The sequence below is a fragment of the Manis javanica genome, chromosome 2, assembly GCF_040802235.1.
Source record: "Manis javanica isolate MJ-LG chromosome 2, MJ_LKY, whole genome shotgun sequence".
Taxonomy (NCBI): domain Eukaryota; kingdom Metazoa; phylum Chordata; class Mammalia; order Pholidota; family Manidae; genus Manis; species Manis javanica.
The window spans coordinates 20,959,891-20,978,461 of NC_133157.1; the positions used below are offsets into that span (position 1 = coordinate 20,959,891).

An 18,571-nucleotide genomic window follows, 5' to 3' on the forward strand; every position below is an offset into this window, starting at 1 on the left:
CAAACCATCCTCCCCTCCTCTACTTCACTAAGAATTGCTTAGTGTTTTACTTTTTATTACTTTTTAATTCTGGGTTTTTCTGTTAAAAGATGTCATTCTTAAATCACTTCTCTCTAAAATCTTATTAAATATACTAACTAAATAGCATCTTGTTATACTTTCTTTCATTGATGTTTTTAACTGAAAAATTACTAAAAAAAAATCTATCCTAAGACACTGGCTCAAGTTATTCTCTGTCCTTTCCCTCACTCTAATTTTATGAATGCACCTCTTCCTCTTTCTCCTTTTCTGCATCTGGCTTTTCTGTCTACATCTGTATTAATCTCTGTCACTCAAAGGTCACTCATGATTCATGCCTTTCTCTTTTTTTTATACTTTTTAAAAAATTTTATTTTGGTATCATTAATCTACAATTACATGAAGGACATTATGTTTACTAGGCTCCCCCCTTCACCAAGTCCTCCCAACATCCCCGTTCACAGTCGCTGTCCATCAACATAGTAAGATGCTGTAAAATCACTACTTGTCTTCTCTGTTGCACAGCCCTCCCCGTGCCCCCCCCATACTATACATGCTAATCATAATGCACCCTTTCTTTTTTTCCCACCCTTATCCCTCCCCAGTCCCTTTCCCTTTGGTAACTATTAGTCCATTCTTGGGTTCTGTGCTTCTGCTGCTGTTTTGTTCCTTCAGTTTTCTTTTGTTCTTATACTCTACATATGAGTGAAATCATTTGGTACTTGTCTTTCTCCGCCTGGCTTATTTCACTGAGCATAATACCCTCTAGATCCATCCATGTTGTTGCGAATGGTAGGATTTGTTTTTTTCTTATGGCTGAGTAATATTCCATTGTGTATATGTACCACATCTTCTTTATCCATTCATCTACTGATGGACATTTAGGTTGCTTCCATATCTTGGCTATTGTAAATAGTGCAGTGATAAACATAGGGGTGCATCTGTCTTTTTTAAACTGGAGTGCTGCATTCTTGGGGTAAATTCCCAGAAGTGGAATTCCTGGGTCAAATGGTATTTCTATTTTGGGCATTTTGAGGAACCTCCATACTGCTTTCCACAATGGTAGAACTAATTTACATTCCCACCAGCAGTGTAGGAGGGTTCCCCTTTCTCCACAACCTCACCAACAATTGTTGTTTGTCTTTTGGATGGTAGCCATCCTTACTGGTGTGAGATGATATCTCATTGTGGTTTTAATTTGTATTTCTCTGATGACAAGCGATGTGGAGCATCTTTTCATATGTCTGTTGGCCATCTGAATTTCTTCTTTCTCATTGTGGTTTTAATTTGTATTTCTCTGATGACAAGCGATGTGGAGCATCTTTTCATATGTCTGTTGGTCATCTGAATTTCTTCTTTAGAGAACTGTCTATTCAGCTCCTCTGCCCATTTTTTAATTGGGTTATTTGCTTTTTGTTTGTTGAGGTGTGTGAGCTCTTTATATATTTTGGATGTCAACCCTTTATTGGATCTGTCATTTATGAATATATTCTCCCATACTGTAGGATACCTTTTTGTTCTATTGGTGGTGTCCTTTGCTGTACAGAAGCTTTTCAGCTTGATATAGTCCCATTTGTTCATTTTTGCATTTGTTTCCCCTGCCCGGGGAGATATGTTCAAGAAGAGGTCACTCATGTTTACGTCTAAGAGATTTTTGCCTACATTTTTTTCTAAGAGTTTTATGGTTTCATGACTTACATTCAAGTCTTTGATCCATTTTGAATTTACTTTTGTATATGGTGTTAGACAGTGATCCAGTTTCATTCTCTTACATGTAGCTGTCCAGTTTTGCCAGCAACATCTGTTGAAGAGACTGTCATTTCCCCATTGTATGTCCATGGCCCCTTTATCGAATATTAGTTGACCATATATGTTTGGGTTAATGTTTGGAGTCTCTATTCTGTTCCATTGGTCTGTGGGTCTGTTCTTGTGCCAGTAACAAATTGTCTTGATTACTGTGGCTTTGTAGTAGAGCTTGAAGTTGGGGAGTGAGATCCCCCCCACTTTATTCTTCCTTCTCAGGATTGCTTTAGCTATTCAGGGTCTTTGGTTGTTCCATATGAATTTTTGAACTATTTGTTCCAGTTCATTGAAGAAAGCTGTTGGTAATTTGATAGGGATTGCATTGAATCTGTATATTGCTTTGGGCAGGATGGCCATTTTGACGATATTAAATTCTTCCTAGCCAGGAGCATGGGATGAGTTTCCATTTGTGAGTGACCTCCTTAATTTCCGTTAAAAATGTCTTATAGTTTTCAGGGTATAGGTCTTTCACTTCCTTGGTTAGATTTATTCCTAGGTATTTTATTCTTTTTGATGCTATTGTGAATGGAATTGTACCTTCCTGATTTCTCTTTCTATTAGTTTATTGTTAGTGTATAGGAAAGCCACAGATTTCTGTGTGTTAATTTTGTATCCTGCAACTTTGCTGAATTCCGATATTAGCCCTAGTAGTTTCGGAGTGGAGTCTTTAGGGTTTTTTATGTACAATATCAAGTCATCTGCAAATAGTGACAGTTTAACTTCTTCTTTACCAATCTGGATTCCTTGTATTTCTTTGTTTTGTCTAATTGCCGTGGCTAGGACCTCCAGTACTATGTTGAGTAACAGTGGGGATAGTGGGCATCCCTGTCTTGTTCCCGATTGCAGAGGAAAAGCTTTCAGCTTCTCGCTGTTCAGTATGATGTTGGCTGTGGGTTTATCATAGATGGCCTTTATTATGTTGAGGTACTTGCCCTCTATACCCATTTTGTTGAGAGTTTTTATCATGAATGGATGTTGAATTTTATCGAATGCTTTTTCAGCATCTATGAAGATGATCATGTGGTTTTTGTCTTTCTTTTTGTTGATGTGGTGGATGATGTTGATGGATTTTCGAATGGTGTACCATCCTTGCATCCCTGGGATGAATCCCACTTGGTCATGGTGTATGATCCTTTTGATATATTTTTGAACTCAGTTTGCTAATATTTTGTGAGAATTTTTGCATCTACATTCATCAGGGATATTGGTCTGTAGTTTTCTTTTTTGGTGGGGTCTTTGCCTGGTTTTGGTATTAGGGTGATGTTGGCTTCATAGAATGAGTTTGGAAGTATTCCCTCCTCTTCTATTTTTTGGGAAACTTTAAGGAGAATGGATAGTATGTCTTCTCTGTATGTCTGATAAAATTCTGAGGTAAATCCATCTGGCCCGGGGGTTTTGTTCTTTGGTAGTTTTTTGATTACCGCTTCAATTTCATTGCTGGTAATTGGTCTGTTTAGATCTTCTGTTTCTTTGTGGGTCAGTCTTGGAAGGTTGTATTTTTCTAGGAAGTTGTCCACTTCTCCTAGGTTTCCCAGCTTGTTAGCATATAGGCTTTCATAGTACTCTCTAACAATTCTTTGTATTTCTGTGGGGTCCGTCGTGATTTTTCCTTTCTCGTTTCTGATTCTGTTGATTTGTGTTGACTCTCTTTTCCTCTTAATAAATCTGGCTAGAGGCTTATCTATTTTGTTTATTTTCTCGAAGAACCAGCTCTTGGTTTCATTGATTTTTGCTATTGTTTTATTGTTCTCAATTTTATTTATTTCTTCTCTGATCTTTATGATGTCCCTCCTTCTGCTGACCTTAGGCCTCATTTGTTCTTCTTTTTCTAATTTCGATAATGGTGACATTAGACCATTCATTTGGGATTGTTCTTCCTTCTTTAAGTATATAGCCTGGATTGCTATATCGTTTCCTCTTAAAACTGCTTTTTCTGTATCCCACAGTAGTTGGGGTCATGCCTTTCTTATAATCATCTCCAGAAGTATTTTTATCCTTCACTACTCTATAGTCTTTAAGACTGTTATCCGTACCTTCTTTCTTGAAACTCTTCCAGTCCATGACACTTCAATGTTTTTTAATGTATTCTCTAACTACTCCTCTGTCTTTACCTCTTCTTCCTTGTCCCAGTCTCCAAATATATCTAGATTCCCTTTTTCTTCTATTCTATCCATTGGAAATCTTATCACTGCTATAGTTTCAGTCATCATCTTTCTGCTTGTAATTATTATATTTATATCCACAGCTGCAGTCTGTCTTTGAAATTCCTGACATGTATGTCTAATTTTCTATTGAATATTTCCTCCCTAATTGGCTCTCAAATTTAACATGTTCAAGTATAAATTCATTATATTTCCTCTCCTCTTCTAAACGATGTCTCCTCCTCTTTTCTCTCCTTTAACTATTTATGACTACTGCTTTTCTTTTAGTCAGCATGACTGAAAAACGAATCCTATACATTCAGCCACTGGACTTTCTCTTCCATCCATCCCCTCCCTCCATTTCTATTACCAACATCTTAGCTCAGATCCCCATTATTCTATGTGGACTATTCTACCAGACTACCAGTAGTTTTTCCACAGATTGAGAGGCTGTAAAACATTTTAAGATTAAAACTTGTTTGTAGAGCTTTCTAAGCTTTATCAAGAACTTAGAGGTATTCTGGATAAATAACTGATTCTGAATTTTTAAAGTTGTTTTTAGATTGCCATTTACCTATAGTTCTAGAGGTACAATTGAAGTACAAGGAAGAGTAAGAGGAAATTTACACTTATTTTTACCCAGATATTCATGAAAAAAAATTATATAATACTCTGAGACAGCTTTATGTTCAGGATGTGAAGAGTTATCATTTATTCAGAATAATATATTATTATAAAATGTATTTATATTCAGACTTGTAGATATCTCAGTTCTGTTTTTTAGTTGATTGGGACATTAGAAACTATCTTAACTGACCAAGTGAGGAAAACTGAAAATACCAAATAAATTGTTTGAATGACATTAGTAGCTCATGCCATTCATTCTGTTTGAGAAGATGTGTCAGAGGTCTCCAAGACCAACCCCAGGTTTGGAGGATTCACAGAACTCAGCATATACTTGTATTCATGGTTAGGATTTGTTATAATAGAAGGTCACAAATCAAAATCAGCAAAGGGAAAAAAAACATGGAGCAAAGTCCCGAGGGAGCTTCTGAGAGTCCTTGCCTAGTTGAGTAGTACAGGACATGCTTGATATCCCCAGCGACAAGTTTTGACAAAACTTGTAAAATATCGACCAGGAAAACTCAGTAGAGACTCAGTGCCCAGGGCTTTTAGTTAGGGCTGGTTATGTAGGCACGTTCTAGAGACCAAGAAGGAAAGCAGATGTTGAACATCATTACAGTTCAGGCACAAAGAGCCACTCTTACCTGCTTTTATGGAAAGAGCTGGTCTGAGAAAGAGAGCCATTGTCTCTATGATGTTTGAGTCCCCAGATCAAACAGTGCCTTTTCCTGGACTTCTTAGTAATATGACCAGTAAATTCTCTTTTTGTGGCTTAGGGTTTTTGGAGTGGATAAAGTTAGTAGAAATACCTATCAAACACCTCAAGACTCACATCTGACTAGCTAATAACCATAGAAGGGGAAAAAAGAGTGGTTTTTTTATACAATAAAGTTGACATATAAGATTGTATAATTTTAGGGTATACAAAGCATGGATTTGATACATTTATATATTGTAATATGATTATCATTGTAGTTTAGCTAACATCTCCATCACGCACATAAGGATAATTTAAAAGATTGTTTTTTCTAGCAGTTCAGGGAAAAATAAACAGGGAGGATTCTAGTTGTCCTGGCTCTGGTCATGTGTCATACCTACACCTGTTACTTTAGCCAGGGGGATGGAGTATTCTGTCTATCAAGTTGGGTGGGTGTCAATCATATAGCCACCTCTGGGGCCAGTAAGGGGATGAGTTAAACTTCTCTCATTCCCCACCACACAGAAACACTCAGTGTCCCCTAGATTTAACAGTATTTATAAAGAATGGAGGTGGGACCATTCTTTCAAAAGAATGCTAAGTGGACAAAAAAACCCCAGTCTGCCACACTAACATTGCCTTAGCCAGGTTATTCTAATAACATTACGAAATCTGGACAACAAAATGAATTTTTAATAAGTACAATCAGATATCAGATGAGTAGAAGTATAGTAATATAATTCTTTTTTAGATACCACCTTACAGAAAGGACACTTCATCACTTGGCACTGATTTATGCAGCTTTGGTTTCATTTGGGCTAAAATCAGAAGAACTGGATGTCAAGGTATTCTTTTCCTATATGTTTGCTCATAAGTATTTTTCAGAAACCAAAATTATACTCAAATTGAAGTGTCTGGTGAGAAGAAACATTAAGTGGGTAAACTAAAGAACACATGCTTAAAAGCCATATAAAGAACAGTTCCATTTAAATTTCTGTTCAAAACATCTTTAATGAATTTTAATTCATATTTTATCTCTTAACTGCTACTTACATTTTTTTTGGTATCATTAATATACAATTACATGTGCAACATTGTGGTTACTAGACTTCCCCCATTATCAAGAACCCACCACATACCCCATTACAGTCACTGCTACTTACTGAAACATGGTAGGATATGAATAAAAATAAATATCCCTTGATCAAAAATGTTACTTATAAAACATATACTGTTTTTGTCATCTGTAAAATGGAAATCCTATGACATATGAACACAGTAATACCTTGGTAATCTCTGACCAGTCTCCTTTCTTGGCTCTTTTTTTCAGAGTCCAACTCAAACTGAGACATTCACCCAAATTCAAGGCTCAGTCCTTTTCTGTTATCACTTTATATTCTGACCTTGATAAACTCAGACATTCCATAGATTTAGCTTTCATTTCTGAGTATAATCTTCAAAGTTTTCCTGAGTTTTCTTAAGGTCTGCAACTATAGTCTAGCATTCTACAGGAAATCATCCCACTGGTACCTCAAACTTTGCATGTCCAAAACACAATTTTTCTAACCTATTCTACTCACAGCCTTACAACCATTCTAACCTAATCAGTAGCTCAATCCTCATTTTAACTCTGCAGTGTCTCTAAAATATGCCTCTCCTTTCTCTATTTCCCCAAATTCAGGCCTTCATTCCTCACTTCAGTTTTAAAGTAGCTTTCTGGTTAATCTCCATATTTCTACTCTTTTCCCACTCCAGTGCATCATATATGTTGACGCCAATTACACTTCTGAAATACAGCTGTGAATATTTCACTCCCTAAACTGTAAGCTTCTGAAGGAAAGGGAACATATTTATTCTCTTGTTTATTCCTGGCTCCCAGGACAGTACCAAGTACATAATAGACTGTTGATTAATTTGAGGTGTTCAGTTGAATTTTCTTGCTTAAAAAACCTTCCATAGCTTCCTACTTCATTCAAAATAGAGTTCAAATTCAGCTGGCTTCAAACTCCTTCATGATTTGGTCCCTAGTAATCCTTCCTTTAATGTAATTTTACTTGCCATTTCCTGAATATGCTCCATGACATCACCTCTCAGCCATTGCACAGACTTATTCTGATCTGTCTTCTCCCAGAAATACTATTCTCCATCCCCTTCCTGCCAGCCTTTATAGTTCTGTCTTTTCCTGCCCTACTCAAACACTGTAAGAAATGTGCCCCAATTATCCCTGTCAGGATAAATCTCTGTCTTCCATCCTCCCAGTAACACTTATACCTTTATTATTGTATGAGGTATTTGTTCATGTATCTTCCACCTTGGAGGGTAAGAACTAGGCCCTTTTTCTCTGTAAAACCCATAGCATCTATAGCACGGTGCTTTTGTACACAAAAAACACATTCAACAAACTTCCCTTAAGAAGAATTAAATCAAAACACAACCTGTTAAAATCAACAACTATTTGAAATAGTATCCCCATAATTTTGATCCTTCATATTAACATAGAAATAAAATTCTCAAAAAGTTATCTAAGTAAGTGAATGGCAAATGTAAATTCAAGTAAAGTTTCACCACATAAGCAGTCTCTTTTCTTCTCAGCTAATGGTAAGCGGTTACATGCAAAATATGCTTTAAAGAATATTTTATGCCTCTGTATATGAGGTGTACAATAACCAGGAGTGATACATTCAGATACTGAGACATGGCCTATAGAAGACATGTTCCAAGGAAGACATTTGATGATGAGATAGGAGGCACTGCCAGGCACAATCCATTCCCATCAAAAGTCTGCTCTCATCTGGATTAAACTATTTCAAAAGGTTTTCAAGTTTCACATAATTTTAAAAGTAGATCAGTTTTTTCCACAGAATTTGAGAAACAAGTATGATCAATTTGCTCCTACTCTGCTATCAGTATGTCAATAATACTCAAGCCTCCCATTTCCCTGACTTAATAGTATTATTACATTAAAGTAGGTTCCCTAGATCATATTATTTTAGAAAATATTGTTGCTTTGCCTTCCTTTTTTTTAGGAATATGGCTTTAGCCTTTTAGAGTGCATCAGTATGGATTATTTTTTTATTATCAGGCATCTGAAAAGCCTAGCCATAAAGGAAGTATTGGGAAGTTTAAGTACATTTTCTTAACTAAAAGAAAATACTGCTAGTAGTGTTATGCTATATTTTATTTGAATATCAAAAAATGTCTATAAATTACTTATGACCTCTTTTTGGAAAAAATAAATCATAAATACACACAAATGCAAACTTTTGAAAACAATGTTACAAGGTTCCTGAATTTCCCAAAGTATAGCCATGAACTCCAGAATCCTTGCCCTAATAAATTAAGGTACTATTCATTACCACCATCATAAAATTATGCCTTTACAAATAAAATTTATATTTAAATAAATAACCACCCACAACTTTGCAATAAGACAAATTTGGAATCAAACAGTATGTTTCTGTGTACTGTATACACCTTTAATGTAATTTTAAGGAAATCCTTCTTTAGAATATATATACTCCCCAGTTAGGTATTAACAGATTTGTATTTGTTAGTCTTGTGAAAGAAAAAATTGTCATAATTATTTTGCCAGGTTTGTACAGTCTTTTTTTGTTAAATTTCCAGTTCAGGACAAGATACTTATATTTCCAAGATATGATTATTAGGGCAGTATTCTGTCCACATTAAACTGCTAACCCATGAATTGTCTTTCCTTCCACTGAATCTAAAAGATGAAAAAGATAAAGACAGAAATGAAAGCGGAAGGGAAAGGCTGGCATTTCAAGACAGAGAAGGGCATGGAGGAAAACACAAGTGACAAATGGGGAGTAGGGGATAGTAAGAAATTCTCTTCAGAGTTAGGAAACATCTGGCACTATATATTTTAGTCTTATTTTTATTTGAGTACTACGAGGTTTAACCTAGAAAAAGCAAAATATTAAATATCCAAATTGCCTTTTCTTCTAATTCATACCAAATTATTAAAAATACTTTATTAATAAATAATAAATTGAAGTGAATAAAAATTATTTATTTTCAAAAATTGGAAACTACAAGGATATGATATTTAAAGAAAGAAAGAAAATTGCTTATTCTCACAAAACATCCTGGATTTCACATAAATAAATAAATTATATCTAAAATAGTGTTCAAAGATTAGAATTTGCTGGGGGTATTTTTCTTCTAATTATGAACAATATTTAGATGATACATTTTGTTTCCTAATATTTCCTATAATCTAAACATATAAAATATATTTTTTAGCTTATAATTGTCCCAGGAGTGGAAGAGACTGCATTGATAATTCGACAAATTGCTGACCACAGTTTGATGACCTCAAAGAAAGATCCTCATGAATGGTTGGATAAATCCTGGCTTGAAGTTTCACCTTCTCAGGTTTATCTTCTAAACATATAAATTAGATATTTGCAAAGAAAATATAGATAACATGTACAATTCTCTTACTAGTTGCATATTTTTGTTCTGTAGTGCTTACATGAGCATATGTAAGCATAAACATAATGCACATTTTTTTAATCATTTTCCAGAATCATGTTTTTTCAATTTCACAGAACTATTTAAATGGGATCTTTTATAATGAATTTCCAAATCTAACTTACCTAATGACTTCAATACCTAATATTTTAAAAGCATAGCTATTTTTCAAATTCCCAAATTTAAACATTTAAGAACAGTAAATATATAAGAGTACTAACCTGGGAATTGGATTAAAGATGGCGTTAGAGGTGAGAAAGAGACCTCCTCCTAAGACCACATATAATATGAAAATATAATTAATACAACCAATCCTGAAAGAACAACAGGAAAGGAGGCTGCACCAGACTGCATACACCTGGAGAAAAGAGCAGACCTCATGGAACAGGGTAATGTACCAAAGCTGTGACCCGGTGGGACCCAAGCCCTTCCCCCACCCCAGCTCCCTGGCAGGAGGAAGAGAAACAGAGCGGGGAGGGAATGGAAGCCTGGGACTGCTGAACACCTAGCCCTGGAGATCTGCTCTGGGAGCATGAACCTACATTGCATGGTGCTCTGGTGAGTAGTGGGGTTGGAAAACTAAGACAGGCAGAATACCTGGAGAGATGGAGACTCCAGCTGCTTGTGGAAACCAGGAATTCATATCTGGCTGAGCTGGGCAGGCAGTCTAAGAGACTTCCTAACAGCGAGAGGGCTGTTAAGGGGGCAAGGATTGCACAGAGCTTTCTGCTCAGGAGAAAGAACAATTAGACAAAATTGTCTGGGTGCACTCTGCCCAGCTGATCTTAAGGCACTCCATCCCCCTGGCTGGCTACACAGCTCCAAGGCCCCCAACATGATATGCAGCCTGCTGTGTCTTCCTCCTGGCTAGCCTGCACCTGTCTCACAAACCTGCAGCCCCTGCCCTGGCATCAGGCCAGCCAGAGGGAAACCCCACCTATGGCAGCTACAAACACACAGCATTGAGGCTTACACCTCTGTGTTCAGCCCACTGGTTCTGGCAGTGGAGACAGGCATAACAGCCAGGAAACAGGAAACAGCTCTTTCCATCCCCCAGGCACGAGAACCACTCCCCTGTGACCTCCGACATCACTCCAGGGGCTGAGCAGCTCCAGAGTGTAGAGCTTCTGGGTACTAGAGGGCGCAATATACAAATATGAAACATCAAAAGAACTGGGTCCAAAGCAAAATCCCAACACCAGAGAAAGGACCGAGTGAGACTGAATTAATAAATCTTTCTGAAAGAGATTTCAAAATGAAAATGATAAACATGCTCTTGGAGGTACAGAAAAATATTCAAGAACTCAGGAATGAATTTAGGACAGAGAGCCAATCATTGAAGAGCACAATGGAGGGTATTAACAGCAGATTAGATATGGTGGAGGAGATGATAAATGAAGTAGAAATTAGGGAAGAGGAGTACAAAGTAGCAGAGGAACAGAGAGAAAAAAGGATCTCTAGGAATGAAAGAATACTTAGAGAAATGTGTGACCAATCCAAATGGAACAATATTCATATTATAGGGGTACCAGAAGAAGAAGAGAGAGAAAAAGGGATAGAAAGTATCTTTGAGGAAGTAATTGCTGAAAACTTCCCCAGTCTGGGGAAGGAGATAGTATCTCAGCCCATGGAGGTGCACAGATCTCCCAACACCAGGGACCCAAGGAGGACAACACCAAGACATAATTAAAATGGCAGAGATCAAGGATAAGGACAGACTATTACAAGTAGCCAGAGAGAGAAATAAGATCACATACAAAGGAAAACCCATCAGGCTATCATCAGACTTCTCAGCAGAAATCTTACAGGCCAGAACGGAGTGGCATGATATATTTAATGCAACGAAGAGGAAGGGCCTTGAACCAAGAATACTTTATCCGGCAAGATTATCATTTAAATTTGAAGGTGGGATTAGACATTTTCCCGATAAACAAAAGCTGAGATAATTTAGCTCCAGCAAACAATCTCTACAGTATATTTTGGAGGGACTACTATAGATGGAAGTGTTCCTAAGACTAAATAGCTGTCACCAGAGGTAATGAAAAGGGATAGACAAAGAGTACAGAATATGATACCTAATATATAAAGAATGGAGGAGGAAGAAAAAGAGGGGAAAAAAAGAACCTTTAGATTGTGTTTGTAATAGCATATTAGGTGAGTTAAGTCAGACTCTTAGATAGTAAGGAAGTTACCCGTGAATGTTTGGTAACCACAGATCTAAAGCCTGCAATGGCAATAAGTACATACCTGTCGATAATCATCCTAAATGTAAATGGTATGAATGCACCAAACGAAAGACACAGAGTCACTGAATGGATAAAAAAACAAGACCCATCTATATGGTGCCTACAAGAGACTCACTTCAAACCCAAAGATATACCCAGACTAAAAGTAAAGGAAAGGAAAAATATATTTCATGCAACTAATAGGGAGAAAAAAGCAGGTGTTGCAGTACTAGTATCAGAAAAAATAGACTTAAAAAAAAAGAAAGTCACAAGAGACAAAGAAGGACATTACATAAAGAAAAAGGGGTCAATCCAACAAGAGGATATAACCATTATAAATATTTATGCACCCAACACAGGAGCATCTACATATATGAAACAAATATGAACAGAATTAAAAAGGGAAATAGAATGCAATTCATTCATTCTAGGAGACTTCAACACTCCACTCACTCTGTAGGACAGATCAACCAGACAGAAAATAAGTAAGGAGACAGAGGCATGAACAACACATTAGAACAGATGGACCTAACAGAAATCTACAAACTCTCCACCCAAAAGCAGCAGGATACACAATCTTCTTAAGTGTACATGGAACATTTTCAAGAATAGATCATATACCAGGCCACAAAAAGAGCCTCAGTAAACTCAAAAAGATGGAAATAGCACCAACCAGCTTCTCAGACCACAAGGGTATGAAACTAGAAATAAATTATGCAAAGAAAATGAAAAATCCCACAAACACATGGAGGCTTCACAACATGCTCCTAAATAACCAATGGATCAATGACCAAATAAAAACAGATCAAGAAATATATAGAGACAAATGACAACAATAATTCAACACTGCAAAATCTGTGATATGCAGCGAAGGTGTTGCTAAGAGGGAAGTACATTGTAATACAGGCCTACCTCAGGAAAGAAGAACCATCCCATATGAGCAGTCTATACTCATAATTAATGAAACTAGAAAAAGAAGAACAAATGAGGCCCAAAGTCAGTAGAAGGAGGGACATAATAAAGATTAAAGCAGAAATAAATAAAATTGAGAAGAATAAAATGAAAGAAAAAAAGAAAGAATCAATGAAAGCAGGAGCTGGTTCTTTGAGAAAATAAACAAAATAGATAAACCCTTAGCCAGACATATCAAGAAAAAAAAGAGTCTACATGCATAAACAGAATAAAAAATGAGAATGGAAAAGTCACTAGGGACACCACAGAAATATAAAGAATTCTTAGAGAATACTATGAATATTATATGCTAACAAACTGGATAACCTAGAAGAAATGGACAACTTTCTAGAAAAATACAACCTTCCAAGACTGACTCATAAACAGAAAATCTGAACAGACCAATAACTAGCAACAAAATTGAATTGGTAATCAAAAAACTACCTTAAATAAAAAACGCCTGGATCAGAGGCTTCACTGATGAAATTTATCAAACATTTAGTGAAGACCTAATACCCATACTCCTTAAAGTTTTCCAAAAAGTAAAAGAGGAAGGAATACTTCCAAACTCATTCTATGAAGTGAGCATCGCCCTAATACCAAAACCAGGCAAAGACAACACAAAAAAAGGAAATTACAGACCAATATCCCTGATGAACATAGATGCAAAAATACTCAACAAAATATTAGCAAACCGAATTCAAAAATACATCAAAAAGGTCATCCATCATGATCAAATAGGATTTATTCCAGGGATACAAGGATGGTACAATATTTGAAAATCCATCAACATCATCCACCACATCAAAAAAAAAGGACAAAAACCACATGATCATCTCCATAGATGCTGAAAAAGCATTTGACAAAATTCAACATCCATTCATGATAAAAACGCTCAACAAAATGGGTATAGAAGGCAAGTATCTCAACATAATAAAGGCCATATATGACAAACCCACAGCAAACATCATACTTAACAGTGAGAAGGAAAGCCTTTCCTTTGAGATCAAGAACAAGACAAGGATACTCACTCTCTCCACTTTTATTCAACATAGTTCTGGAGGTCCTCACCACAGCAATCAGACAACACAAAGAAAGAAAAGGCATTCAGATTGGTAAAGAAGAAGTTAAACTGTCACTGTTTGCAGACGACATGATATTGTACATAAAAAACCCTAAAGAATCCACTCCAAAACTACTAGATCTAATATCTGAATTCAGCAAAGTTGCAGGATACAAAATTAATACACAGAAATCTGTTGCACTCCTATATACAAATGATGAACTAACAGAAAGAGAAATCAGGAAAACAATTCCATTCACAATTGAATCAAAAAGAATAAAATACCTAAGAATAAACCCAACAAAGGAAGTGAAAGAGCTATACACTGAAAACTACAAGGCACTCATGAGAGAAATTAAAGAAGATACCAATAAATGGAAACACATCCCATGCTCATGATAGGAAGAATTAATATGGTCAAATTGGCCATCCTGCCTAAAACAATAAAGAGATTCAATGCAATCCCTATCAAAATACCAACAGCATTCTTCAACAAACTAGAGAAAATAATTCTAAAATTCATATGGAACCACAAAAGACCCTGAATAGCCAAAGCAACCCTGAGAAGAAAGAGTAACGCTGGGGGGCATTACGCTCCCCAACCTCAAGCTCTACTACAAAGGCACAGTAATCAAGACAATTTGGTACTGGCACAAGAACAGACCCATAGACCAATGGAACAGACTAGAGAGCCCAGATATAAACCCAACCATATATGACCAATTAATATATGATAAAGGAGCCATGGACATACATTGGGGAAACGACAGCCTCTTCAACAACTGGTGTTGGCAAAACTGGACAGCTACATGCAAGAGAATGAAACTGGATAACTGTCTAACACCATACACAAAAGTAAACTCAAAATGGATCAAAGACTTCAATGTAAGTCATGAAACCATAAAGCTCTTAGAAGATAACATAGGCAAAAATCTCCTGAATATAAACATGAACAACTTTTTTCTGAATGCATCTTCTCAAGCAACGGAAACAAAAGCAAAAGTGAACACATGGGACTACATCAAACTTAAAAGCTTCTGTACAGCAAAGGGCACCATCAATGGAACAAAAAGGCATCCTACGGTATGGGAGAATATATTTGTAAACAACATCTCTGACAAGGGGACAACATATCTCACAAAGGGTTAACATCCAAAATATATAAAGAACTCACATGCCTCAACACCCAAAAAGCAGATAACCCAATTAAAAAATGGGCAGAGGATATGAACAGACAATTCTCCAAAGAAGAAATTCAGATGGCCAACAGGCACATGAAAAGATCCTCCATATCACTAATTATCAGGGAAATGCAAATAAAAACCACAATGATGGGGGGTGGAGCGAAGATGGCGGCATGAGTAGGACAGTGGGAATCTCCCAAAAACATATGTATTTTTGAAAATACAACAAATACAACTAATCCTAAAAGAGAGAACAGAAGACACAGGACAAAAGCCAGACTACATCCACACCTGCGAGAAACTAGGGCCTGGTGAAAGGGGTAAGATACAAGCCCCGGCCTGGTGGGACCCGAGCACCCCTCACCCCAGCTCCCAGCGTGAGGAGAGGAGTCGGAGCGGGGAGGGAGAGGGAGCCAAGGACTGCCAAACACCCAGTCCTAGCCATCCGGACCAGAGCGCAGACACAGTGCATGCATGGGGTGCTGGAAAGTAGGGGAGCAGGACAGTAGGACCTGTAGGCAAATCCTGAAACCGGCACCCCTGTGACAAAAGCGAGTGCTTTTTGAAAGTCTTAAAGGGACAGGGATGCCAAAGCTGAACGGAAGCCTCCCGGCTCACACTCCAGCAGCTGGAAATTCCAGGGAACCCCAGGCACACTAAACCCCTGGGCAACAGCTCTGAGACCCCTCATAGAGGTAAACAGCCAAACAGCTCCCAGTCCATTACGCCCCCGGGGCCCTGCCGTAGCAGAGCAGGAGCCTGAGGCTGGCCACACCAACAGCAAGGGAGCTTACTCCATACCAGCCAAGCAAGGTACAGAGACCCAGTCTACATGCAATTGCCCAATACAAGCCACTAGGGGTCGCAGTTGTCCCAGTAAAGAAAGGCCAAGAGCTAGTGGAAAGCCTTGGCCCTCCCAGCTGACAGAAAGTCAATAGCTCACCATTGCACCGATCAACATGAAAAAGCAAAAAAATTTGATCCAGACAGCTTTGACATCTGCTACATCTTTCCCTGAGAAGGAACCTGGGGAGATAGATTTAACCAGTCTTCCTGAAAAAGAATTCAAAACAAAAGTCATAACCATGCTGATGGACTTGCAGAGAAATATGCAACAACTAAGGAGGGAGAATGAAGAAATAAAACAAGCTCTGGAAGGACTTCAAAACAGAATGGACGAGATGCAAGAGACCATTAATGGACTAGAAAACAGAACAGGAAGGCAGAGAAGCTGATGAAGAGAGAGATAAAAGGATTTCCAGGAATGAAAGAATTCTAAGAGAGCTGAGTGACCAATCAAAATGGAACAATATCCGCATTATAGGGGTACCAGAAGAAGAGACAGAAAAAGGGATAGAAAGTGTCTTTGGAGAAATAATTGCTGAAAACTTCCCCAAACTAGGGGAGGAAATGGCCTCTCAGACCACAGAGGTACACAGAACTCCCATGACAAGGGATCCAAAGAGGGCAACACCAAGACACATAATAATTAAAATGGCAAAGATCAAAAACAAAGACAAAGTATTAAAGGCAGCCAGAGAGAAAAAAAAGGTCACCTACAAAGGAAAACCCATAAGGCTATCATCAGACTTCTCAACAGAAATCCTACAGGCCAGAAGAGAATGGCATGATATACTTAATCAATGAAACAGAAGGGCCTCGAACCAAGATTACTGTATCCAGCACGAACATCATTTAAATTTGAAGGGGGAATTAAATAATTCCCAGACAAGCAAAAGTTGAGGGAATTTGCCTCCCACAAACCACCTCTACAGGGCATCCTACAGGGACTGCTCTAGATGGGAGCACTCCTAAAAAGAGCACAGAACAAAACACCCAACATATGAAGAAGGGAGGAGGAGTAATAAGAAGGGAGAGAAATAAAGAATAATCAGACCATGTTTATAATAGCTCAATAAGCGAGTTAAGTTAGACAGTAAGATAGTAAAGAAGCTAACCCAGAACCGTTGGTAACCACTAACTTAAAGCCTGCAATGGCAATAAGTATATACCTTTCAATAATCACACTAAATGTAAATGGACTGAATGCACCAATCAAAAGACACAGAGCAATAAAATGGATAAAAAAGCAAGACCCATCCATATGCTGCTTACAAGAGACTCACCTCAAACCTAAAGACATGCACAGACTAAATTCAAGGGATGGAAAAAGATATTTCATGCAAACAACAGAGAGGAAAAATCAGGTGTTGCAATACTAGTATCAGACAAAATAGACTTCAAAATAAAGAAAGTAACAAAAGATAAAGAAGGATGTTACATAATGATAAAGGGCTCAGTCCAACAAGAGGATATAACCATTATAAATATATATGCACCCAATACAAGAGCACCAACATACCTGAAACAAATACTAACAGAATTAAAGGAGGAAATAGAATGCAATGCATTCATTGTGGGAGACTTCAACATACCACTCACTCTAAAGGACAGATCCACCAGACAGAAAATAAGTAAGGACACAGAGGCACTGAACAACACACTAGAACACATGGACCTAATAGACATCTACAGAACTCTACATCCAAAAGCAACAGGATACACATTCTTCTCAAGTGCACATGGAACATTCTCCAGAATAGACCACATACTAGGCCACAAAAAGAGCCACAGTAAATTCCAAAAGATTGAAATCCTACCAGCCAACTTTTCAGACCACAAAGGCATAAAACTAGAAATAAACTGTACAAAGAAAGCAAAACGGCTCACAAATACATGGAGGCTTAACAACACGCTCCTAAATAATCAGTGGGTCAATGACCAAATCAAAATGGAGATCCAGCAATATATGGAAACAAATGACAACAACAACACTAAGCCCCAACTACTGTGGGATACAGCAAAAGCAGTCTTAAGAGGAAAGTATAAAGCAATCCAGGCATATTTAAGAAGAAAGAACAATCCCAAATGAATGGTCTAATGTCACAATTATTGAAATTGGAAAAAGAAGAACAAATGAGGCCTAAGGTCAGCAGAAGGAGGGACATCATAAAGATCAGAGAAGAAATAAATAAAATTGAGAACAATAAAACAATAGCAAAAATCAATGAAACCAAGAGCTGGTTCTTCGAGAAAATAAACAAAATAGATAAGCCTCTAGCCAGACTTATTAAGAGGAAAAGAGAGTCAACGCAAATCAACAGAATCAGAAACGAGAAAGGAAAAATCATGACAGACCCACAGAAATACAAAGAATTATTAGAGAGTACTATGAAAACCTATATGCTAACAAGCTGGGAAACCTAGGAGAAATGGACAACTTCCTAGAAAAATACAACCTTCCAAGACTGACCCAGAAAGAAACAGAAAATCTAAGCAGACCAATTACCAGCAACGAAATTGAAGCGGTA

At 37.4% G+C, this 18,571-nt stretch overlaps 1 protein-coding gene across 6 annotated transcripts in view; it reads left to right on the forward strand.

Annotated features, from left to right (window-relative positions):
• SHOC1 (shortage in chiasmata 1) overlaps nt 1–18,571 on the forward strand; it is a 99,464-nt gene that overhangs the window by 64,072 nt on the left and 16,821 nt on the right. For all 6 annotated transcript variants that reach the window (XM_073226215.1, XM_073226246.1, XM_073226253.1 and 3 more), the window contains 2 exons: nt 6,035–6,128; nt 9,547–9,678. In XM_073226215.1, the coding sequence (XP_073082316.1) occupies nt 6,035–6,128; nt 9,547–9,678 (226 nt within the window). The remainder of the gene's footprint in view (nt 1–6,034; nt 6,129–9,546; nt 9,679–18,571) is intronic.